The 27,091-nt window shown below is 39.9% G+C and overlaps 1 protein-coding gene across 3 annotated transcripts in view; it reads right to left on the bottom strand.

The window, feature by feature from the left end:
* Nucleotides 1-27,091, bottom strand: part of ARMC8 (armadillo repeat containing 8) — a 51,986-nt gene that overhangs the window by 21,764 nt on the left and 3,131 nt on the right. Inside the window, exons 2-7 of one of the 3 annotated variants that reach the window (XM_082221794.1) lie at nt 25,249-25,325; nt 18,424-18,495; nt 9,834-9,976; nt 9,654-9,751; nt 7,058-7,150; nt 3,848-3,907 (exon numbers count right to left, since the gene is read on the bottom strand). In XM_082221794.1, the coding sequence (XP_082077920.1) occupies nt 3,848-3,907; nt 7,058-7,150; nt 9,654-9,751; nt 9,834-9,976; nt 18,424-18,495; nt 25,249-25,325 (543 nt within the window). The remainder of the gene's footprint in view (nt 1-3,847; nt 3,908-7,057; nt 7,151-9,653; nt 9,752-9,833; nt 9,977-18,423; nt 18,496-25,248; nt 25,326-27,091) is intronic. The other 2 variants (XM_082221795.1, XM_082221796.1) reach the window with 2 other exon arrangements.

Genomic DNA, 27,091 nt, shown 5'->3' with positions numbered 1-27,091 from the left:
AAAAGAGAGTCAAGCTAAATTTTTAAGAAAGAATCCAGCAACTCCAGTAAGGGCTAAGATGCAGAGTTTTCTGTTGTGCTGCTTTTCCATATAAAGTAGCAGCCGATTTGAGGGGGGCAGTGGGCCAGAACTGCAAGGAAATGTTTAACCCTCCACCAATATCGCAGGAAACTGCCCCCCACCACAGCTGCAATTTGCTATGGAAAAGTAGCTACGTGGCAGCTGGGTGGTGGTGGCTTCCATTAGAAAAGCTGTGGTAACTGCTAATTTAAAAAGAAAAAACCTGAGACACATACCCAAAACTGCACGTTTAATGCAATGTGCAGTTTAGCTGTAACGAATTTCGTTCATCAAAATTGTGCTCTTTCTCATATTAGACTCAGAAAACATTTATTTTCTTTTTAATCAGGCACTATAAATTATTCAATTTTTGTATTCTCAAAAGACAAGCAGCAAAGTATGAAAGCAAGCGTCTGATAAAAATCCAGGCTTGTCCAAAGTTGTCTCGAACAAAGTGCCGCCATTCTCACAAGACAGCCCTGCCAAATTCTTCCAGTTTTCCCTTCCATTGTATGACACCCCCCCCCCAATTATCTATCCCATGCTACAGAGTGGCTTCAGGGGAGCACAAGGGGTGGAGGGGAAGGGAGCCTGAAAAGACAACCTGTGCAAGTGGCCCTTCATTCTCTGGATCCAACCCATACACCAAATGTCACACGGTACAATGCACTGGATTACCACCTCCTATGATGCTGAGGTCCCTTGAACCCTAAGGTCTGATGCTGCAACAGAATTAGAGCCTCAGCTTTCCCTTTATTGCAGGAATCAACTCTAGCTATAGTGGCCAGAAAGAAATTTTGATGGCATGGCATATTCTACAGCAGACACCAGGATCTAGCGGTTTACTCTGAGTACATGAGATTTTGGGTGAGCAGAATAGTTTCTAGAACCCCGCAGGCCATTTTCTTACTTGCATTTTAATATCCTGATTTAGTAATGCAAGAATGTACAGACAGACTAGGAGTTGTAAACTGAAGAAGAGATCCAAAGTGCTTTGTAAGATGTGCATCTCAAACGGACAACTGATCATTCCAACTTCAATGACAATTAATTTTCATAACTCTTTTGTCTCTACTTTCTGATAATGCTCCCCCTCCCCCAAATGTAATGGTAACAATATAGAACAGGTGACGATACTCCCATTTTTTGTGTCTAGAGTGGCAGCTCCAAGCCTTAAAAGCTGTGCAGTTCTTGGAGATGACAGCTGGGCATCAGAGCCTAAAGAAATATTTCTCAAATACCAAACTGTGGTTGAACATGACCAACAGTAGGCAACTCTACTGAAACCCTATTACTACTAAGCACTTTGCCCAGCAAAGTTTATCAGATCCTGGATGGGCTTGAACTGTTCAGGGAAAGGGGGGGATGTCTGGCAGTGGGTGCAATTTTTGGAGGAAATAGATGCAGAATACATGTCCATGTGTAGTCTCAGCAAGCTTCATGAAGTTAGTAAAGACAACTGTCAACTGGAGACAGAAAATACTGCAAAAGAAAGCTAAATCCACAAGATGGAAAAAGGAACACAGGTTGTAAGAACTTTGTGGGAATGTGAGAAAAGAAAGCCTTTGAGCTGACAGAGAAGCAGCAAGGAACAAGGACGGACAGAAATAGATATACTGGGAATATTAAAGCATTTGTATCCCGCCTTTCCACTGAAAAATGCTTAAGAAGGTTCATAATTTGCAATTTCCCCCCAAATGTCAGATAGTTTAATAAACCTATCCCCCCCCCCACGAAAGGCACAGGCAAAAATCATTCTTCTCACGTGTGTCTTACATCTAATATTATAGAATGGGAAGCCTATAACAGAGTTTAAACTCTGCAGGAAATATCCTGCCAGCTCGCCTACCAATTGACTTTTAAAAGCAGTATTCTTAAATAGGAAGACATGAAAAAAGGAAGAGTCAAAAGCAATCCCAATATATTTTAGTATAATTAAAGTATACTGTTGTCCATTTGCTGTTTTTATTCCCTTCCCTATGATATTTTACTTATTTGTGGCATTTTATATGTGCCTGTTTCGTTCATTTACAACTTTATTTTCAACCCACCCTTTTAATAATGGGTTCATGTATTTCCTTTCTCTCCCTCCCCTCAACAAGTCAGTGTTTTAGATATTGTAAAGATTATGAAAAAGTTCAAAAATATAAATTTATACAAAACAGCCAGATTTTAAAAGGCAGAAAATCGCATGGGCAACTAGATGGCCTCAAACATACTAGTAATCTTTTCACCCAATTCGTTTTGTTGCAATAAATATCAGAAACCAAAAGATACGCAACTCCAATATGGTGGTGGTGGCTGCTTAAAAAGAAAAAAATGTTGTTTGGCTAGTTTATCTTTCCTGTCTCTACTCCTTCAACCTCATCCTAGAGCAGGCTTCCTCAACCTCGGCCCTCCAGATGTTTTTGGCCTACAACTCCCATGATCCCTAGCTAGCAGGACCAGTGGTCAGGGATGGTGGAAATTGTAGTCTCAAAACATCTGGAGGGCCGAGGTTGAGGAAGCACGTCCTAGAGTATCTTTTTTAATAGGTAGGTTATAAGCCTATGGCTGGACTTACAAAAAGAAGCTTATCCCTAACTATGTTTTTCCTTGATGATCACTTGTAATCGAGTAAAAATATTTTACACAATACAACTGAACATAAATTATAAAAGATATGCCTAGTCCAAATTTTTATGATACAGATAAACAATTAGATTTCAGAAAGACAAGGTAAAATACCTATTCACCCCATCTGAAATTGAGGCCCTAATTATGTTACTTTAAACCAGGGGTCAGCAAACTATTTCAGCAGGGGGCCTGTCCACTGTCCCTCAGACCTTGTGGGGGGCTGGACTATATTTTTTGGGGGGGAGGGGGGAATGAAAGAATTCCTATGCCCCACAAATAACCCAGAAATTCATTTTAAATAAAAGCACACATTCTACTCATGTAAAAACACACTGATTCCCTGACCGCCCACGGGCCGGATTTAGAAAGTGATTGGGCCGGATCCGGCCCCCGGGCCTTAGTTTGCCTACCCATGCTTGGTTGTAGTCAAATTAGACTAGTGCAGAGTTTCCATCAGTTTCCATTACAGTTTATTTTTGCCACCCACAACGATTGCCCCTCTCACAACAAAAGGATTAAAACTTTAGAATAAGTTAAGGATGTTTGATTCCTCGGTTCTGCTTTGTGTTCAGAGTCTAATGGATTCTCATAATGGGATAAGGGAAGAGTTTTCTCCCTGGCCCGTTGACTACTGAACCCTCCCACCCCAATTCTGCTCTAATGTGCAGTTAGGTTCAGCTGACTGAGTCACCCAAAGTCATCTTCCATAGAAACCTACAGAGTGATATAAAGTTCTGCTCTATTTACAGTACATTGTGTGGGGAGTTGATAGCTGGAGAGTCTTGGCTTGAGGTTGACAGTTTGGACTTTATGGCTATTTGTACTCTTCTTGTGCTATGAACATCAACATCCATACTACAAAAACCAGCCCTACTTCATATACCACTCAACAGTGTTGTTTCTGCCACTTTCCTCTCATAAGGCTGGTGGCTCCAAATCAGAGCAGCAAAACTTTTCTCTTACTATTAAAAAAATATATGACTCAATTAGCCAATAAAATATATACACAAAATCTGGCTCAAGTAAAAATCTGACGTTATGCAACAAGTAACCAAGTTAACAGCTGTGAAGAATCTGGACTTTTAAGACAGACTTCAGCTACTACGACTGACAATTTGTTTAGATAAAATGCAATTAATATACCATTTTGAAGGAGGAAAAAAAAACTTACATTGGCACATAGAAGTGGCTGAGGCGAGGATTTAAAGCCGCAGCTATGCCAGTGTCGGAGCTGAAGAACAGATATTAAAAGATATAAAATTAAAGTCAAGTATCATTTTCTCCTTTTTAACCTGCAACTTATCTGAGTACTGTGGGCCTAACTCCCTTCCCCTACCACCCCGCCTCCCCACATGTTCTCTCAAATATTGATTTATAAACTGAATTTTGATCTTTATCAGATGGATCTATGTCCAGTATTTTATACAGTGGACCAATCTAGGCCCCTGTGTGCATTCAGGAACTACTACTGAATATACAAGACAGAAAAACATTTCTATAGAAAAAGAGTACATAAATTTCAAAAATCAGATATACACAGTGATTGAAAACTAATGTAAAGGCTATGAAACGGAGTAGAAAATTTAAAAAACACCTACTTTTAGCATAAAGTGTCTCGAATCGGGGATTAACAAAAGGTAGATTGGAATAAACTGGTAGATCTGTGGGTGAGGTAGAATTTGTCCTCCTTATTCTACTGTTTGTATTAAAATTTGTTGTTATGTCACTTTGAGACTTTTGTTTGCATACAATGACAAACAAATAATAATACATTTCTCAAGAGATAAAAAAGAAGACTTTTAAATAACAAAATTCTTTACAATGACTGGGTTAGCACTAATGGATTACTATATTTCAGCCTCAATGTTCTTCAGTAGTAAAATACAAGTATAAATTGGTTGCCTTTGGTCAGGTTTTTGTGCAAACTCTATTGCTCAGTTTTAAAATCTTTTGTTAGTATCCCCAATCTGTAATTACTCAGGTGTAGATTTGCATGTGTAGACTCCTGAAGGTTCAATAAGATAATAGGCATTGCTCTACAATTTTGCAATTGATTTCAAATGATTTCATGGTTTTAGTAAAAACATAAAAGACTCTATACAGCATTAAGCTGTATGGCTGTAACTAGTTTACCCACTTCAGTCCCCAATTTGCAACATAGGGAAAATATTGACCTACCTTCCTACAATATTTCTATTGTAAGGATTACAATGTAAATGACATTTGGAGACTCTAAATGCTAAATAAATGTTATGCATTACTACAGCACACCACCAGCTGCTTGAGACAGTCTGTCCAAATATAATGTCTTGAACTATTTCTGAAACTCTGGAGAGCACAGTTGCAGAAAAAAAATGGGGGGGGGGAACCTTGATAAGCAGCAAGATACTAAAAACAGATAAGCTGACTTTCCCCATTATTCTAATAATATTTCTGGAAACTTTAAAATGGTATATTGTAACTCTTGCAATTTTCTGTATGACCTCATCAATTCACTACTTTTTTGTTTGTTTGTGCTAAAATAATCTATATGCCAAAACTTAAGATTTAGGGTGCTAAAAAATGTATTTTGATCATTCTTATTCACACAGCATTCAAAACGTCACAAGAAATTATCTCATTTGCCAATGTTTTGGGTAAACATTTTAGGAAGCATTTTCTGTTCAATTAGTTCAGAACATCAACATACACATTGTTTATAAAAGTTATATTTGTGAAGCCATATATTTCAGGAAGTAACCTCTATGCAACTGCCAGACAATATATGGAAAACTTGACCCTGGAAATTTGGGAGTAGCAACTCAAGACTCATTTCTAATATGATACACATTCCTTGAAAAAAATACTTAATTTGTGTTCCAGTCAGACATCAGCTGCTACAGTTTATTTGCACTCTGTAACCTTTGCATCTGTTTGAGCTATAATTGCACAAGACCCTGAACAGCAGGACATTTTGTATCTGTCACACAAAACGGGCTGATACAGGCATGCAGAAATAGCAAGGGATAGTAATGTTCTACTTCCATGACACCACTTCAGACTGCAGCAGTGAAATCATGCATTTGAATGCCCCCTCCTTGCCTAGTTTTGTCACAACTGTGGATTTAGGATTGCCTCTTCCAAAATTAATCTGGTTCTGAATGCATATGAAGAGGAACAGTGGCATAATTTGCGATTTCTGGATTGTCAAATCTTCTGCTCCACCTCAGACTCAATGCAATAATTTATCTTCAGTATCAAGCATGGGCTTTTCAGAGCTTGGTGAGCTCATCCGAGTTGCCCTAATCACAACTTGCACTAGTTCCAGACACATGCGGGGCGTAGGAAATGGCAGGGTGAACGATAAGAAGAAGAAGTTTGGATTTGATATCCTGCTTTATCACTACCCTAAGGAGTCTCAAAGCGGCTAACATTCTCCTTTTCCTGTCCTCCCCCACAACAAACACTCTGTGAGGTGAGTGGGCCTACAAGACTTCAGAGAAGTGTGAGTAGCCCAAGGTCACCCAGCAGCTGCATGTGGAGGAGCAGGGAATTGAAACCGGTTCACCAGATTAAGAGTCCACTGCTCTTAACCACTACACCACACTGGACACCTTTATAGGACAGAGATGGGAAAGAGAAGGACTCAAAGATAACAGCCCAAGTTTTAAACCAGGGTGGAGCAAGAATATAGCTATGAATGGTTGTGTCACTTTACTCAGAAACCTTGGGACAGTGGCTACATCTGTCACACATTTGTAGGTGTCAAATACTGGAGACACAGATGAGATAACACCTATAAAAGAGCAGACAGAGTAGGAAGAACTCTCCAGAAAAGTATTTATATTGTTAAGATTTTGGACTGTGAAAATGAGGTTTGAAGCATGTACCACATCATTTCTGCAGATAATAACTGCCAATTTTCAGGCAGTCAATTTCTTAAAAAATAGACAGACAGACAGACAAACGCATGCAGAGAGAAGTTTGTAAACAGAAATAAAGCTATGGTTGGTTAAATCTGGAATATATAGAAGTTCTGAAATACTGTCCAAAAATTTAACTGTTCTACAGAGCAAAAAATTAAGGAGTGGTTCATTCACGTTGTGCTGATTTGAGAGCTTTAGTGAGAAACCTTTATATACAGTCACCCTGAAAAAGGCTTGTGCCTTGCTAATTTTTTAATGAAATGTGTATCTTAACTCGTATTTTCTCCTTTTATTTTGCTTTAAGAGCAACCCAGCTTAGCCCTGGCAAGCAAATCAAAGAAAATATTCTACTATGTCTGGCCCACTGTTTCACTCACACACACAGTTATCTTAACAAAACAGTATTTTTAAAGCCCACCAAAAGGGAATACTTGGTTTTACAGACCCCAGTAGAATGTTTCATGCTCCTTTCTTACTTTGCAGCAGTGTGAGAAGATCTGACATATGTATTCTTGAGTATATCGAGACCTACTGAGCAGTGCCATGAGGTGGGGAATAACTGTAGCATCCTAAAAGAGTCAGGAGAGAAAGCTGAACATTACAACTAAAATTTTCAACACTAGCAAGCAGTTATTGTGTATACACTACATGCACTGGGTTATTCCCTTTTTCTATTGAGATTCACAAGGAAACGAACAGCTTGGAGCCTTATAATGGGATTTTTAATATATTCATAACTGACCATCTCTAACCAGTGATTTTTGAAATCTATACAGCTGTGACATTGTTCAGAAAAAATCTAGCAATAGCAGAGAATACAGTAACAGTCTCAGAATACTGACATTTCAGCTCTGCTTATAACAGACTTATAGCCTTCAGCATGGCAAAAAAATGTCTGGAAACAGAATCTGGAAACAGAATCTGTGAAGGTAGGGTGCCCGCCAACATTTTGGGCCCATTGGCACCACCAGCTCTGGTTCCTTCCCTCTCCCAGTCACTTTCCCTCCTCAGACCAACAGAAAAAGGAAGCACACACAACGCTTTCCCCGAAATCTCATTCAGTAGAATTAAAACGGATTGTTTTGAATTTGCGTGATTTTACACGGGGTCCCTCCCAAAACACCACAAAATTAAAGCTTACAATGAAATTCACTGATCCAGTGCTTGCTAGCATCACAACACTGATCCTGTTTTAGTTTTACAAATGAATATATAATGAAACCACCAACTTATAAAAGAAAACATCTGCGGACACTGAGGTGACCTATGCTTCATTGCTAGTTTTTAGGGAATCCTCTGCAAAAATCACGTGAATCCATAATACCATCTTAAATATTTATCAGGAGGACTATCTCCCTGTTAAAAAAAATTGAGTTAAGTTGGAGTTTATTTATTTATTTTATTTATTTATTAATTTTGTATACTGCCCTTCATCAAAAGATTGCATAAAAATACAATACAAGAACACAAAATACACAACAAAACAAACCAATAAGCCCCCTCCCTCAAATGTATTTTAAACATATTTTAAATGACATAGAATGTTAATCGGTAAAAGGTCTGGTTAAAAAGAAACATTTTTGCCTGGCACCTAAAAATAAGTAATGAAGGTGCTAGGTGAGCCTCCCTGGGGAGAGCATTCTGCAAATGGGAAGCCACTGCAGAAAAGGCCTATTCTCAAGTTGCCACTCTCCAGATCTCTCATGGAGGAGGCAGAACGGCCTGAGCTGGTTCATATGGAGGAGAGATGGTCCTTGAGGTATTGTAGTCCTGAGCCGTTAAGGATTCCAGCACTTTAGTTTGGGCCTGGAAATTAATTGGCAGCTAGTGCAGATGCGTCAGGATCAGTGTTATATGCTGATATTGTCTTGCCCCAGTGAGCAACTCCCACCTAAATTTGTATAAAAGTAAAATCAATGGGAGATACCCAATATCGCATGAGCAGACTTCTACTAACACAAAAGGATTTCCCTTGCTCTCTTCATCTCTGCAGCCCTCCATGCCCCTTCCAAATCTCCTCCAGAGGATTCCCCAGAGAAATGCTCTGCTCCTCCATCACATACCTCTGGCTAGAAAGTTCTCCAGCATCCAATCCCAGAAACAGGCCCAGATCGTAGAATAATGAATATTTATTCACTTCTGGCTGCTCACTTAGCACCATAACAAGGAGGAGATCTGCTAACAGTAGCAACTCAGAAAAAGCAGACACACAGGAGGCTCCAGGGAAAAGTGATCTGGGGCAACCTAGCTCTTCCTTTCAGAAATGGAGTTTCTCAGATTTCTAATAAGACTCTACAAGCTGCACGTTGTCCCCTGTTTAGTAGTTTTCTTTTGAAAATGAACATAGGAACCTTTAATCCTATAAATCAGAGTTTATTTTCTCAGATATCATGATTACACTGGGTTAATGTTAACCAATTTTCCCACTGCAATTGAAACAGGTTTCTTACTAGTTCACATAAAGAAGTCATTTGTGAATAATAATCTATTATCTCCCAAATATCTCCCAAAACTTAACATTGAATAAAATTGCCAAGAGTTTGAGTTAAAATCATTCAAACTCATTTTACAACACAGATAACATTGAAGTGAAACGTTTGTTTGCTTTTATTCTTGGTGTTTATACTATAGTTTTCACAAACCTCTCATATGGGCGAATAAGAGAAGGTCTCACAAATTTCTGCTGCAACAGATGGCTATGGCGACAGGCACTTACTGCAATACAGTTCACTTTTTGAATTGCCTTATATATTAGGATGGAAGATATAGGTCCTTAAGGGTTGTTGTTGTTTAGTCGTTTAGTCGTGTCCGACTCTTCGTGACCCCATGGACCAGAGCACGCCAGGCACTCCTATTCCACAGAGCAGCAGAACTTTAGAAATTCTTTTCTAGCTTCCAGTTCCCATGAAGCCAGTTCTCCAACACACATATGCCATCGTGTGGAATCCTTTCACAATCACCATTGTTCAAAATTCTTTCAGCAACACACACTCTCATACACAAGAGTGTTCTAAATGAGCTACAATGTGTGACCAGCTATTGCAGAAAACATACCTGTTGCATATAACTTACCGTGTACAATAGTTCTTCAGGAGTTACAGGGCTGGTAAAAATGGTGCGAAGACATCTGAGGCAAGCTTCAATAAATTTAAGATCTGGCGACAGTAACCCTGTGAATACAAGTTGAGAAACTTTTTCCAGTTCTCAAATGCTGTGCAAACAAGAGGATGACAATAATGAAAATGAAGGTACCTTGTAGTAAGGCTGGTATGATATGGCAGTCCAGAAGAGATTTAACATTGTTTTCTGTACCCATTGCAAGGCTTCCTAGCACCACTGCACATTCAGTTTTCAGCTCAGTGCTGGAGGTTTCTTGCTGAAGCAAGTATAGCAACCTATACACGGAAACACAAAAGAAAAGTTTGACTTAGCAAAGCATAATTCAAACAAATAACTGTTTTATGTTAAAAGTAAGCCGGTACTATGGAAAGGGGAAACACTGCTCTACTCTGTGCTAGCCCAAGTCATGAGTTAAGTGTTATACAAAGAAAGGACACAATCCTACGCTGGAGTCTGTCCACTCTACATAAGATGGACTAATGGGGATAAGGAGACAATATCAGATACCAACACTAAGGAATAGGTGTGTAAGAACCAAAAGAAAATGGAAGACTGGTAAAAGCAGGGTAACATCTAAGGAATCAGAGTAGCTCTCATTTGTAATTATATTGTTCTATAAGAAAGCATTAAGCAAAATAAGTTTGAAACCTTAGAACAAATCTAGAGCACATTGCCAAAAAACAAAATCTAGTACAGTGGCGCCTAGCAAGACGAAATTAATTCGTTCCGCAAGTCTCTTCGTCTTGCGAGTTTTTTGTCTTGCGAAGCATGGTTTCCCATAGGAATGCATTGAAAATCAATTAATGCGTTCCTATGGAGACTGCCTTCAGACCAGGTCCGGGGACAGTCTGTCCCCGGACCTCTTCTGAAGGCAGGCCGGGGGGAGAACGGCAAGCTCCGGGGACAGAGGTGAAGGGGCAGCGCTCCTTCGCCTCTTTCCTCGAACCTCTTCTGTAGGCAGGCGGGGGGAGAACGGCTTTTCTTCCCACCGCCAGCCTTCAGAAGGCTGTTCTGAAGGCTGGGGGTGGGAAGAAAAGCCCTTCTCCCCCCACCGGACTTCAAAAGAGCTGCGGGAAGTCCGGCGGGGGTCCAAGGGATTCCCTCACCGCCGCCCGCCTTTAGAAGCGCTCGGGGAAAGCAGCACGCTTCGCTGCTTTCCCCGAGCGCTTCTAAAGGCGGGCGGCGGTGAGGGAATCCCTTGGACCCCCGCCGGACTTCAAAAGAGCTTCGGGAAGTCCGGCGGGGGGCCAAGGGATTCCCTTGAAGTCCGGCTGTCCCAGAGATTTCCCTATGGGCTTTCGTCTTGCGAAGCAAGCCCATAGGGAAATTCGTTTTGCGAAGCGCCTCCAAAACGGAAAACCCTTTCGTCTAGCGGGTTTTCCGTCTTGCGAGGCGTTCGTCTTGCGGGGTACCACTGTATTGGGAACCTTTTAGCTTCCTAGCCTCCTCCCTGCTATCACAACTAAACAGGGCCTCCAAATGCCCATTTATAAAAAGGGATATGCTGTAACACAACCCTAAAGAAAGAGTTGGAATATTTTTTCCCCCTCCCACTTCTGCTGAGGCATATGCAACTTGTTAGACAACAACAAATCTTAGCCCTGCCCAATATGACAACATGTAACGCTGGTGGAGCTGTCACATAACCTGGAGCAGGGGTAGGCAACCTAAGGCCTGTGGGCCAGATGCGGCCCAATTGCCTTCTCAATCCAGCCCGCAGACGGTCCGGGAATCAGCGTGTTTTTACAGGAGTAGAATGTGTCCTTTTATTTAAAATGCACCTCTGGGTTATTTGTGGGACCTGCCTGGTGTTTTTACATGAGTAGAAGGTGTCCTTTTATTTAAAATGCACCTCTGGGTTATTTGTGGGACCTGCCTGGTGTTTTTACATGAGTAGAATGTGTGCTTTTATTTAAAATGCATCTCTGGGTTATTTGTGGGGCATAGGAATTCGTTCATTCCCCACCCCCACCCCAAAATACAGTCCGGCCCACCACATGGTCTGAGGGACGGTGGACCGGCCCACGGCTGAAAAAGGTTGCTAACCCCTGACCTAGAGTTACAGTTGATGCTGCTGTTCTGCTCACAAAGCAGACTTTCACTCCTGGAACAGAACTTCCCCCTCCTCTCCCCTAAAGCTCCCTACGTACCCTCGAAATTGGCCATGCCCACCTGCCAATAAGGTGATCAGATGACATTTAAATTGGGCCATACCACTGGCCTGATACTGATCTGGCCTTTGGAGCCAGAAAAGCTCCACACCCTGATCTATGAGCTTCTTTCATAGACATACAGAAAGTACTCCTTTATTCTAGACATCAAATTCCACACTGATACAAATGATCTGTTCACTACAGCTGGAATTCACTTTAACTGTAAGCAATTGATCCTACTGCTTTATTTCATTCTATCATATGAATTCTGTCTTTATTTGGGAAGATGGTGCAGTTATTTCATAAAATGTTCTTTCAACTAAGGACTTTTAAATCTAAATGTACTTTCAGATGACTACTTTATCAGTCACCATGAATAAGGATCAGTTTTACGTCCCTCATCTTTCTGAGATGTATTTCAGAGTTTTGCAATGCAATCGTATCCATGTTCACTCGCAAATCCTACTGAATTCAATGGGTATGACCCCGTGGTAAGTGGGGCTAGGCCACATGACCCAGAAGCTGTATGCCGGCTCCCTCGGCCAATAAAGCGAGATGAGCGCCGCAACCCCAGAGTCAGTCACGACTGGACCTAATGGTCAGGGGTCCCTTTACCTTACTTATTAGGAAAGTATCCCATTTCAGAAGATCACACAAGTTCACCAGAATGCCCCTTCCAGAAACAGCTCTGAATGCTGCCTGAGGTGCCTAATTCAGTAGCTATAGTGCCATGTGCACAATCCTTGTATACAGCCAAACTGATCAAATCAACGAAATTAACATAAAAATATGTTAACACTGAATTAATATTCATGCCATTTTTAACTCACAAGAACTCAAAGTATCACTGTCAAAGTGGCTGGCTTAGGTTTGCTTGTCAGTGTGTAGTTTGGCTGTCAGTATCCTGCCACTTCAGACTAAAAGAAAAGATTAGGGATGGAAGGTGAAAAGCAAAAGCTGTTGCTGGTAGAATGCCACTACAAACTCGGCCCTCCAGATGTTTTTGGCCTACAACTCCCATGATCCCTAGCTAGCAGGACCAGTGGTCAGGGATGATGGGAACTGTAGTCTTAAAAAACAGCTGGAGGGCCGAGTTTGAAGAACCCTGGTTTAACTCAAGATATCAGAGGAATATTTCCTTGACCCAAAGTTTCTAAAATCATTTTTCTCCGACAATCTGAATTTGCCATTTCCCAAGAAGATTTTTAAAAGAGAGTAATTATTTAGGCTTTTTGCTTTGTCAGGGTCTTTTATTCAATAAAAAAATAAACCACACAGGTAACAGTCAAGAAAGCACAACACAAATAAAACAAGTATGATGAAGTATATAATTCCAGCTATCAGTAGTTCTACAAATTTTTGTTCCAACCACTGTCTTAGGGAGAACTGACCCATGATTTTATCCTTCTAAATGGTTAAAACATTATTTCCAAGACATATTAATATTTGATCCTATGGATCGTTTAACCTATGTATGCGCATAACCCAAACCATACTCTTGCACTCATATCCACAGAAATATTAACTATTCAAGCATTTGACCAGTAAAAAGAGATTTGGTCAACAGACTTGTCAAATAATAGAAAAGGTTTTTTGTTGTTTTATTTTTAAAAATATTAACAAAAGATACTTTATCCATTAAGTTTGATACTTGCATTTTTTACACAAAATATTTTCAAACAACAAATGTATATGTTTCTAGACTCAAGTCCAATCCGCTACTTGACCTTTACAGAACAGATAGCCACAGCAGATTCTCAGGATGCTGCAATAAGTAAGAGGGAATCAAAGAGAGAGACCTATGGCCCCAATGACTGCTTGTGATCCTGTTCAGAAATACCTATGGTTCTACAAAGTGGCTAGTAGAAGCAGCCTTGATATGTTATTTTTGATAGTAGTCAACTGACCTAATTTGGACCAGTCAACTGACTGGCAGCCTCAACCTTATATGTATTCAGACATTCTTCCTCAACTTCCTCGTCCTATACTAATTACTGCAAGTACTTAACCACTTCGCATTTACGTTAATTATACAAACCAACCTCTTACTTTACATCCCATGCAGAGACTACAGAAAAGAACTTTCCTTAATAGGATCATGAGATTCTGTTAATTAATCCTCTTCAGAAAGAATCTCAGCAGCACATTCCACACATTTGCTTAAGACTGCACACAAAAGGTATGTAAAAAAGGTATCCCTCCCCTTTGCAAACACACACATTTTAACTCTTCCAAGCAATATGGAAAAGTGATTAACTGGATCTCTTACTGAAACAACTGAAGATAATTATGTACAGTGGATACTCGGGTTGCGACCGTGATCCATGTGGGATGCACATTTACAACCCGCAGCGGTGTGTCTGTGCACGCATGGGTTGCGATTCGGCACTTCTGCGCATGCACAGCCGCCGAAACCCAGAAGTAACCCATTCCAGTACTTCTGGATTTCGGCAGGTGCATAACTCAAAAAAACGCAACCTGAAGCGGCTGGAACCCGAGGTATGACTGTACTCTTAATGACATTTTTATATAAAAAAAATGAAAAGATGTCAAGTAGAAAAAGTTACACTTACCATACTTGACGTTATTCATACTTCACTACTAAAATTTTAATATCACACATACCCCAAAGTGTATACTCAATGCACTTCACAGTGAATCACACTTTCAGGTGAGGGAACTTGTATAATGGATGTGTTTGTCACATTCACTACACTACACTTTAAGTGTAAACCTAAAACATTGAAAATATGCACAGAAAATGCAATTACTCAGATTTCACTACTACAGCTCAAAAAAGCTAGATCACATGTAGAGACAAGTCAGTATTTTGGTCTGTTCCCTTCTGGCTTGGGTAAAGGAAGGAGTGAAGTAAGTGGGATTTGACCATAGCTAAACCACAGTTTGTTTCACACTATAACTTACCATGATGGCAAACAGTGCCAGTATTATTAGTAGTAGTAGCCCACAAGTAAACCCATCCAGCTATTATGCTGAACTTGTTAAGAACTCCTATGGCATAAAAGATTGAACACAAATGCAGCAGGTCTGTGCTAACTCACATGCTCTGGGTACATGAACATGTGCGGCAGCATTTTAATTCTTTGGCTCAGGTAGGTATAACTGCATAGCCTTTCCCCAAAAGCCACCCTGCACCCCAAGAGTAAGAAACAGTAGTTGAAAAGAAGACTGTCCTAGGTGGTAAAGGGAAGAAAATTCAATATTACAGCAATTCCAAGCCATCACTTCTGCAGGTAGTCAATCTCAATGCTTATTCCAGAAACAAGAGTTGAAAAGGTTGCCTGTGATTATCTTTTTTTTTTTAAAGTTAACTTTAGTATTTGCAGCAGGTCCAAACAACTCCAAACACTGAGAATGAACAAGCCTAACAGGATAAGCTTAATGGAAGAAGTCACTCTGTTTATCACTATGATCAGTTTCTCACACCTAGCATATCAAGTAGAGTCTTGCACAAACTACATAATAGCATTATAGGCTTTTGTCATCATAATCAACTACTTTGAAGTCATTAGAATCAATAGTATTATCATTTTTAGGTATCTCCCATAAGATTATTTTCTTTGTGAGGAATCTAAAGGCACTCTGATCCTCAGAACATTTTCACTAAGAGTGTGTCACTTAAAATAGAATCATCTGCTTGAAGCTAAGCTGGTCTGGTCTGGTCAGCACCAAGATCACCTGGGAATCACATGCACACCATTTGGGTTTCACATTGGAATAAAAGTGGCATATAAATGTAATAAAGTTAAAAAATAAAGAGTATTTGAAGACAGAAGTCCAATGTTACATATGAACTGTAGGATTCCATTCACCTGCTAATCAATTTGAAGTATTAGGCAATCATACATTGACAATACTGACAAATTGCCCTAGAGCAGGGGTGGTCAACTTCCAAGAGACTGAGATCTTCTCACAGAATTAAAAACTGGCAGTGATCTGCACCTGTTTTTTAGGGGTTCAGGTCAAAGTTGCTGAGCTTTTCTTAGGGAGGGGATAAGCCCCGTTTTCTTGGGGTTCAAGTCAGAAGTGGTGGTAAAGATGGGAGGGGATAAGCCCTATATTTTTAACCTCTCTTTAAAATGAGAGTCAACTACATGTATTGTAAGCCAGTGTGTAAGCACCACAGATGCAAGCACCATTTGCTTATGAATCCTGTTCCCTTACATACCATTCCTCTTTCTCCTACATTACTATACTACAATTAGGCCAGACTTTTTAACTAAGCATGGATGATCATCTCCTATAATTTGCTTCCACTTCTGCTGACAAGTGTCATTTGTGCTTACGAATTACAGGATACAAATTAACACACCGACATAATTTATTTTTGCATGAATTTTTCTGCTAGTAATGAACTTTTGAACATTTGCCTGTTTCAGCATAGCTTCTAGATGCAATCCTATGGTGTTTCATAGAACTGTAGAGTTGGACAGGATCCCATGGGTCACCTAGTCCAACTCCCTGCAAAATACACAAAGTTGTGATTATGAAGAAACTGACTGATCAAACCAGCACAACTCAGGGTCTTGGGCACTATCAGCCTCTTTACTTCCGTATGTCGTTACGGTGGAGCCCCAATTCACTGCTCCAGAAATACTGGACTATACTTATACTGAGCACTTTCAAAACAGATTTTCCAAAAGACTCATGGATGTACAGTTTCTTTCATTACTTTTATATTCTGGTAAGCCAATAAATCATTAACAATGAAAAATAGAGGGTATTATACATTAATATACATTTGCCAATGGATTCACAGCTGAGATATGCCAAATAACACTGCCTTTCTATAAATTGATTTGTTCTCAGTGACTAAAAATTCATAAGAAATAGTCACTGACAGTCTGATAAACGTTATCAGACACACAAAATTCCTTCCAGACAAACAGCCATCAGTACCTTCTGTCCAATTTATCAAAAAAGAGGTAGACATAATTGAGTGGGGTACTGCATTTGTTTTAGTAAAGCTACAAGAATTCAACATAAAGAATCAAGTTGTGGTGGCTGTGGAAATTGCACTCCTGTACAGTGATGCTATAGCAGGAAAGGAAAGAATGAAGATTACAACAAAAGTCAACATCCCATAAGCTGTACACATTTCCTTTGCCCAGCACAAGTCAAGAACCTAAGTTGCAGCATTCTTCTTTTATAAGTAAATTGAAACAGCACCATGTGATACAGTACATTAGTTTAAGAGTTTGTCTTGAAAAATTTCCAAACAAACTCTTGTCTGAAGGTAAATTTACAAAACAAACCTTCTTGAAGTGAATGATATTAGAGACTGTATTAACTTTTTAACATGGGCTGATTTCAGAAGTTATGCCACTTTATGCAGAAATTATGTTTGTTTTTTAATGATAACATCTAATTCATACAGAGAAGGCAGTGTCAGCAAAACCTGACAAAATTCTGAAAGATGGCCTAGTAAATGTGTGTCTTCCATGGAAGAGAGGCACAACTCAGTTAAACTTGCATATCTAAAAATACATGCTCTTGTGTCTTCAAACATCTATTTTTTAATTATCATAAAACTTAAGAGAGAGTCATGAAGTGCCTATACTAAGTAGCTGAGGCATGCTGATTATGTTTATAAATGACAGTTACTGAAACTGATGTTTACACTTTTATGGGAAAAGTTAATACAGTCATACCTCGGGTTGAAGTAGCTTCGGGTTGAGCATTTTTGGGTTGCGCTCCACAGTGACCCGGAAGTAACGGAGCGCGTTACTTTCGGGTTTCCCCGCTCGCGCATGTGCTCAACATGTCACGCGCATGCGTAGAAGCGGCAAATTGTGACCCGCGCATGCACAGACGTGGGTTGAGTTCGCTTCAGGATGCGAACGGGGCTCCGGAACGGATCCCATTCGTATCCAGAGGTACCACTGTACATAGCAAAATCTAATACCCACAAGATAGAAGAAAAAGACACCAACCAGTAAAAATGCTAAACCATGTTCTAAGAAATTATGGGGATAATCAGCATCAGGTAGACAGACTGAAATGCAACTATTTTTTGTGTTTTGGTTTTTTTAATGCAACATGAAGTTAGGAATTCTAAACAAACTGCAAAAGGGATGCAATACAAGACTAACAGTCAGCAGGTCTCAGAGTCCTTATGTTTATTCAGGGCTACAAAAAAAACGTGGTATGACCTACAAAAGGCATTAAACTTTGCAGCCCAAACTGAAACATCTTACAGAAATACAAAAATTATATGTTTTGTTATACATTTCTTATTTTTGGTAGGTGGGATACAGAGAAAACTTAAAGCTGTTTCAAACTGCATTGAATCTTAAGAGGCTTTACTAAGCAAGTATGTTTGGGGAAGTATTTTCTGAGAAATGTGGATATCACCCATAAAACCCAACTTTTGTAGTATAAATGTGTCTGCATAATTCGTTTTATACTAGGAACTGGACATACTAATCTCAGTTACAGTGAAGAAGACAAATGCAATGACAAACAGTCAAATTAAAGTGCCAATATCTTAATAGCTTAACTTGAGACCTGCTGTGAATCAGTGAAAAGGAGAGTAGCAGAGGACATACCTTGGAACTGCTCCCAAAACAATCAAGTTGGCTTTTTGTTTGTTGTTTCCAATTACAGCATTTTTCATATCTCTGTAAATCCAGAAAGAGAAAGACCCTAGTAAATTATGCTGAGGTACTAAGGGCTCAATTTTGCAGAATTTAGTTCCACCAAAATCAATAGTCTCTAAAAAAGCTAAGCACTAAAAAAAACAAAAAACCCAAGCAACAGTTCCCACGACTTTCTGTAACAATTTGAATCTCTGGTATTTTTCTGTGACCCAGTTATTTAAATAACAGAGATGTTCATTCTCACATACTAGGGTGAGCTGAGGTGAAGAAATCATTGACAAGGACAGTTATCAATATCAAGAAAATAAGGATGTACAGAGTCAGTGCACAGTCAATGAAAAAATGGAAAGGAAATATGTAATAAGATGAGAACCTATCTTGTCTTGAATTTAAAATCAAAGTAGAATGAAATACTGAAATATTTTCATCAGTGGAAATTACAGTCATACAAAGCTTTCTTGATGCTAATCTTTATGCTAACCATCAACTTTCAATCATATTTATGATGCAGCACCACACACTCGTAGCTACTCTCCTCAAACCTTTTCTAGTCTCTTCCAGCAATTTCCTCATTCCAACTTCAGTTCAAACATAGTGAATGTAGACTTATTTCCTATCATCATCTTACCTTTTCTGCATTTACAGAAAGGCTATTTGCCTACTTCTCTCTATATTTTTATCAGTCAATTTGATATCGAAAAGGAATTAATCTTTTGGAACCAAAGAAAGTGATGATGTTAAGAATTTTAGAGGACGACAACACCGTTTGTTCCTCTAAAAACATTTGAAAGTACAATTCAAATACCCTTTCAAATATTATGCAGAAGCAACAAAGAATGCTCACGTGACTGTCTTTCCACACTTTTGTCTAAAGAGGAGATGAACATTTAGCTATGATATCACATTTATCTCCCCAAGGTGACACTGATCTCTTATGATGACCTTATTAACTTAGTAACTGTTTCCTACTTGAAAGCTTTCTCATCTTTGCATTGGAAGAAAAAGTTCATCAGTTTTAGATTTAAGTAAATATTTTAATAATAAAATTTCAGTGCTAAAGTTTCCAATTGAATGACTACGTATTTTCTAGCATGCCATTGCTAAATTTCATAAGAGTTGTGAATTAAAGAGATTAAGGTTGTAAAACTAAACACACTTGAAAGGGAGAAAGCCTCATGAAAGCCTCAAGTCCCACTGTGCTCAGAGTAAGCCCTGGACTGCAAGTCTTTGAATAATTTGCAACAGTCATGAGCTTTATATCATTGAAGGTCAGCCCTGGCCACCAACCACAGTGGGAGAAAGTAATGTTACTCACTAGCAATACTCTTAGCCTCACTCCCACCCCATCCGCCCTGATACCGAGGCCCCCCAAACCACATGGTACCTATAGAGGGACTTTTGAATCCCAGCAGAAGGGGAACACATGGGCAGGGAGTCCTGTAATCTGAAATCAGCCCGTGACATGCTAGAGACTGCTGTAGCCAAAATTGAAAAATTGCAATTCCCAGCAATTGCTCTTTGGAGCCATACTACCTCCCGTGCTGCAAGCAGAACAATGCTTTTGATTATCATAAATTTCATATTGTTTTAGAATACAGTGGTACCTCGGGTTACAGACACTTCAGGTTACAGACTCTGCTAATCCAGAAATAATACCTCGGGTTAAGAACTTTGCTTCAGGATGAGAACAGAAATCACGTGGCGGTGGCATGGTGGCAGCGGGAGGCCCCATTAGCTAAAGTGGTGCCTCAGGTTAAGAACAGTTTGAGGTTAAGAACGGACCTCCAGAACGAATTAAGTTCTTAGCCCAAGGTACCACTGTAATAAGGTGCAAGATTATACACAACTGTATCAGTAACTGGGAAGGTGTATTGATATTTCAATGTCAGCTGAGAAATTTATTAGTTTTACACTTAACTGCTTTAATTTTTATCTCCTTCAATTTTAAAATTCTATTTTATACAATTTATATATGTTATATTTTGGATAAGAGTAACAATACTGATAATATTATGGGTGACATTCAATGTCTGTCCACTTATGCAACAGAAATTCACTTGTGCAATGGGACTTTAGTTTCTCGTTTCCCTCTCCAGCTCCCCATGTACTCCCAAAATCTGCTCAAGGGTCTACTAATCCTCCAAATCTGATTCTGGGGGCATGCAGGGAGCTGGGAGCAGGAAGAACAAGCCGTGTTGCTTGAGTGGACATTCACAAAGTTGTATCTCACCATATGTAACTAGGTCACTGGATATTACTTCGTTCAAAGTCAACTATTGAGTTCATGGCTAAAATAGGATTTGTTTCTGGGACCCTCAGCTTGTTATGGGTCCGGGACCTATATAACTAAGGAAAAATTGTGTCTTGTTCCATGAAGATGATGGAAGACATGTGACCAGAATGAGTTCCTTTTCTTTCTATGTGATAGAAGTCCATAAAGATCAAATACATTCTGGATCTGAATATCAAAGGAGATGAAGGAAGTACCAAGATATTGTTAGGATTCTTTCCCCGTGTTGCAATCATGGGGTTGTTTTTATCACATGACGGTGTGTGTTTTCATTCCACATTGTGGGAAGTGACGGAGACAGGATGTTTTTATTACTGTGTTTCCGTGATGTAGGATTTTTGTCCTTTGTTCTTTCCCTTTCCGGTTTGAAGCTGATGAGGAAGGAGCTGAGTTAGAATGCTCTGAGTATTATATGTAAATAAAGTAGTTTAGCCAAAATGCTGCGCTACTGAGTCTGTTACGCTGACTGCCTATACTCTGCTGTTCCTGAAGTGTGCTGATGCCTCTGAAGCATCAGCCGCTGTGATGTTCGGGCTGGAGAAAGACTTTGAGTCTTCCGAACGACTGACCAGGAGGGAGAGAAGATGCCAGCCAGGCATGTGTCTCTGCTGGATTCCTACTTGTGTGTAGGACCTCCTGACAAATATACAGTAGTTTTACCAATGATCAAACACAATTTTATCTGGCTAAGTACAGCAAGAAATCTCTATTCTGTATACTGATGAAGCCAGAATGGCCATTGCACAAGTATGAAGTACAATTTAAGAGAAAAATGATGATTGCAAGTTCTGGCACAAACTGAGATGCATTTTCTTCTGCGAAGAAAATGGAGGCATTTAATGCATACTAGATATAGGCAGGTGCTGCTAAAGAATGGTGAACAAAAGCCATCTGCTTCTGCATTCAGTGCTATAAGCTTCATTACAAAATCTATCTGCAATATACATTTCCTAATATCTACCTACTGGCAATAAAATATATCCTTTTAGTCTTTCCCCATGGCAGTCCCTCCTCCCATCTTAAAAAGTAATTTGACAGCTCCACTCAAGTAAAATTAGTTGTAGTCACCTTGTGAAACCATAACATTATATTTAAGCCAAAGTGACACCTTCAAACAAAGCATTTTCCAGTCCTAAAGAATGTAGATCCAGTCAAGCTATGCTCATATGCACTTGCAAATACAGCACATGAATACTGCTTCTGAAGGCTCACAGGTGAAAATCTTTGGAGCAAAGGGTTCCAACTAGACCAATTAAGAGTTAAAATGCTTTGTTTTTGGAACACAGACAGCTAAATGTAGGTGAAATCAAAGTGGTGTCCTAAAGGCTATTTTGCTTAACCAAAAGGGAAGGATTTTAGAGCAATAATTCACCTTAAAGAAGGGTGGCCACCATTTTTACTCCATCACAAAATGGGAAATGATAACATATGTAATACTTTTCTAGTTTTATAGCCGTATGGCATATACACAAATTAATTAACAAAGTCATTGGTCATGAAAGTGATTACATGCTCTTCTAGATAAAAAATAGAAATATTTTCCCCCAATGTACTGCAATTTTTGTTCTACTTCAGATTTTTTTCTACTTCTGCAGATGGAATTTCACATGAGGATAGCAATTTGGAATTCAGTAAGTCACTAAAACAGACAGAATTCCACACACACATATGACCAAAATCACAGAACAAGAAAAGGCAACAGAGAAAAGATTGCATTATTCAAATGTTTATGGACAAAATCTTGTAAGTGCTCAACAAATGCCAAATATGTTTCTGTGTTCAGAGAAAAGGACATGTGGTCTTAAGACACTACACTCCCAGGTTTACAGAAAAGATACACGTAAGATGTGAAAAAATAGTGCCATATAAATAAATCTCTTCACTATAGGATAGCTATACTGATAGATTAATAGGTATGCACTATCACATATCCCAAACAGGGAAGCTTCCACCTCCAAAGTAGGAAATTCAGTTTTACTGACAATCACCGAACATTTCAGTGCAACGAAAGCTGACAAATATCACCTTCTTTCAGCATACCTGCCACAAAACTAGTTTACATTGTCAGTTTACCAGAGGTACATATTTTGATGTATATGCACTTATCCCTTATTAAAGTGTCTGGAGAAACTGGCTAACAGATTAATATACTAAAACAGCTGTAACTACTTAAAGTCCAAGGCTTGGGAAGGAGAGGAGCATTTGAATTGTTCTGAGTTTTGCATAAAGAGCTGGAGAAGGGTCAGAAGATTATATATATTTAGGGCATTTGTACCTCACTCTTCAGCCAAAAAGGCTCCCAGTTTAAATACAATCCAACAAGACAGTCCCTACACATGGGCTTCCAATCTAAAAAAAACCACAACACACATAAGCAGGGAAAGAAGAGGAAAATCAAAATCAAAACTCAGACACCAATTTCTAAACAGTTGTTCCTGGCAAATTTCAGGGGCAGAAGGTGTTTGATGGAGCTGGACCTCCAGCAAAGCTGATGGAATGAGCCTTCTGCTTCCTATCGCTTCCACTTAGGCTGCCCAATGGAATGGCTGCCCCAAGGTGACAGTTGAGGGGAGACGACTGATGGAGTTGGCCTGTCACAGCAAAGCGCATGGAATGGCTCGAAAGCATTACTCATTTGAAAGCTATGGGTCAAATCATGTGGGGGACATAGTATCCTCAGTCACATATGCTATTAGTTTTCCTCCTTTGTGTAATAGTGTTATTTGCAGGAGTGAGATTATTTTTTAACAGATCGGTGAAAGAATCAAATTGAGAAATTTATTTTCCTGGTTTACTTTTCCTGTTCTGAAAAGACCAGCAACTTTTGTTTCAACCTCTCACTGAAATCTTTCCAATTCAGATGGTAACTGCAAGAATGCTAACTAACAAATGGTGGCAGAATTAGCTTCCACCCCCCTTCCCACCCAATCGCCTTTCCTTGTGTGTCATGTCCTTTAGGTTGCAAGACTGAGGGAAGGAACTGTTTTATTGCTGATATTTGTAAGCCACTCTGGGAGCCTTCTTTAGCTGAAGAACTGAATAAAAATAGTTTAAATAAATATACATTGGATAGCTACTATGAAGTATCTTTGTACAACCTAGAAATATAATATAATCCATGCCCACAAGCATGAAAAATTCAATCTTCTTAAAGATCGTTTATTTGAAGTTTAATCTTTCTGTCCAATGCTGCACCTGTGGGGTTCTGCTGCTGAAAAATGACTTTTCTATTCCCGCCCCCCGCCCCCCCCCCCGCTCCAGCTGGGGTCTATAAAATCTGTTCTAGGCCGTTCCTAACACTGGGGCGCTTATCTTCAGAGTGCAAGGGGATGAAGGTGACAAGAGAGGGAGAGAAAGCTCCACGGAACACATAAAAGTCAGTTGCACCGGCAGAGCTGCAGTACTGGACACAGTCCTAAGCATCCAGACCTTTCCAGAAGCAAGGACTAGTGGATACTAGGCAATGCTGTTTTACCAAGATGATGCTTGGCTTCTAGAGTCATAAATATCAAACTTTGAGAACCAAACAAATTGCAGAGCACATGATTTGGAGGGTATAGGAAAAGAATGCAAGAATAGTTTCTCCTTCTCTGACATGTGAAAGAGATGCTGAAGCTTGAGGCCTGCCATATCGAATTCACAACAGAGGAAGAAACCATAGTTTCCTTCTTGTGTCTGAACTGTGCTAGTATATTATTTATAATAATCAATTTCATAAATCAGAGTCTCCAAAAAAACAACACCACAGTTTTACCTCATTAGCCTCCTTCGGACTGTATGCTGAATCAGTTTAGCATTATGAGAAGGATCCTGTGTGAGTGTCAAATATATGAGCTCCCTGTCCCAAATGGCTTTTTTTGTTTTTGTTTCCCAGCGCATATAAAAGTTATGCTTACACTACTGTAAGCCAGGCCCCCCTAGCTGCAGAGGCGGGCGGAGAAAAACCTGGCTCCAACCCTAGCCAGCTCCGCTCCTGTGGCTAGAAGAGGGCCGGCAGTGTGGGGCTTTCTTCCCCTGGAAATGGCCGGGCTGCTTACAGCTGCATCCATATTGCAAAGTGCAATAAGTGTGTCTGTATTTTAAAATATTCTATGTAGGGATTCTCATCCCAAGTGCATGTGAGTACTAGCATGGGACAGCAAAGAAGGAGATTTATATCAGGCTTGGAAGATAAAGCAATAAATACAATTCAGAAAGTAACTTAGAGACCTTCATACTATCAAAAGAAAACGATTAACAGTGTTATCCTGACCATATCTACTCAAAAGTAAATATCTCTGACTTCAATGCAGTCGGTACTGCAGCCTTAGTAAAGAAGAGAATTGTTACCTATTCTACATGAAGGTAGTATCAAAATACATTTCATCAGTAACACTTCAAGTAAGTGATGCACAGCTATACACCTGTAAAAGCAAGCTCTGGAAAAGCTTCACACAAACCCACAGAACTAATGGCAAGATAACATACAAGTAGATATTACTTACATGACACCCTGCAGGACATTTTGGGGATCAGGATCAAATAATCTGTCAACATAGTGGCGACTGCTAGCCGTGACTTCCTGGAAGCAAAGACATTTACAGACATTTAGCATTCTAAAATTAAATACTCAAGGAAGCAACAATACATAGGAAGCTAACACACTGATTTAATTGAGTATTTTGTATGCATTTTCCAACAAATGTGAGCTCAGAACAACTCACAAAACAGTGGGCAATAGCCAATTGTGCCTGACCATCAGTGAAACTAACTTCTGCACATGCAGCAGGCCTTCCCCTCCCTCTCTTCCCCGATACAGACCCCACACACCAACCTAGTAGGGGGCTTCAAGGGAGGACAGGAATTCTGTCACAGTGTTCCATATCACCCCATTTATAAATACATTGGTGAGCATGTTTTGATTCTTTGCACTGAAATAAACCATTATGCTTAACAATAATTCCTGTAAGAAATATAAACCTATGCTAGTTTAAGCACAAGCACTATAGACACTCAGGAGCCATGCTTAGTTATAAGCAATTATCAGAAATAGTCAGATATTCCTTTCAGATTTATTAGATGAACATCATCCACTAGTGAGCTACTGTTCAACTGAAGCCCTATGTGTACTTTCCAAGTTCACAGAATAGATATGAAGAACTAATTTCAGAATGTGCCTAAGTATTTCCAGCATCTTAAAGACATTTTGCTCTGCAGAGAAATAACGTTATAACCTGCTTTTTTGCCGATTTTTTAAACCCCTAGTTTGATATTAAGTCTGTCAACATTTCCTAGCTTATTTGCATTTCCAGTCAGATTCTATATGTGTATAGTCAGATGGAAATCCTACAAATCCAAGCAACTTGTTCGAAGCAAACATGTACAAGATTGCACTTTAGTTCCTCCTGAATTGTTAGCAGGCTCTGCATAATTAGCTGGGCTCTTTTGGGTGAGAGGAGGAAGTTAGGCTTAAAGCAGGGGTCGGCAAGGTTTACCTCGCCTGGGCCAGCTCACTGCAGCAGAGATCCCTCCGTGGGCTGGATTGTGCGCACCCGCGATTTCCGGCATCTGTGCAGACGCGATTTCTGGCGCCGCAGAAGCGAGTCCCCACGCTGCACTGCGCCAGTTTAGCACAGTGCGCGGGAACTCACCGAGCGGGTGGCTCGGTTCGGGAGTGGCTCAAGGGTTGGTTAAATGCTCCCCGTGGGCCGCTTGTGGCCCATGGGCCTTAGGTTGCTGACCCCTGGCTTAAAGAGTTGGTTTGTGTGCTTGCAAGGGGTTACAGGTAAATTGGCTGCAGACAGCCACTCTCCTTATTTCTCAGCAAGGGGAGGGCAAACAAAGCAAGGAGAGACAGTGTGAAAGATAGAGTTTGCTGGTTTGAGGGAGGGCTTTGGAGGGAGGGAGGAGTGAGAGAGCAAACAAAACAAAAGAGCTGGTGCCTGCAAAGTATCCATTCAGCTGAGCTACCCCCTGGGAAGCTGTCAAGTCTCCACCTTTTGTTCACAGGTATATTGCCTTGTTGAAACACTTATCAGGGTATCATTTCGATGCCATTTCAATACCAGCAATTTCTTGCACAGCCCTATGGCTGGCAAGCTTTTTCTTACTGATCTTCCCATAGGTGAATCTGGGATAAGTTCTGGAGGGTTTCCACAGAACACAGTTTAAAGCCACTGGCCAATAGCATACAGATTATACTCCAGTTTCACTTAAAACCCAATGTTTTCCCCAGCAAATGACTAGATCTCTTTGCCAAGAAATTAAAGATTCTGGACAAAACGTTAATGTGGAAATAACTTTTTCCTTTCATAATTAATATGAACATGGCTCTCATATATATACTTT

Source organism: Podarcis vaucheri (genome assembly GCF_965113315.1).
Source record: "Podarcis vaucheri genome assembly, chromosome: 5".
Lineage (NCBI taxonomy): Eukaryota > Metazoa > Chordata > Lepidosauria > Squamata > Lacertidae > Podarcis > Podarcis vaucheri.
The sequence above is the reverse complement of the archived record's forward strand: the minus strand, read 5'-3'. Positions and strand labels throughout refer to the sequence as shown.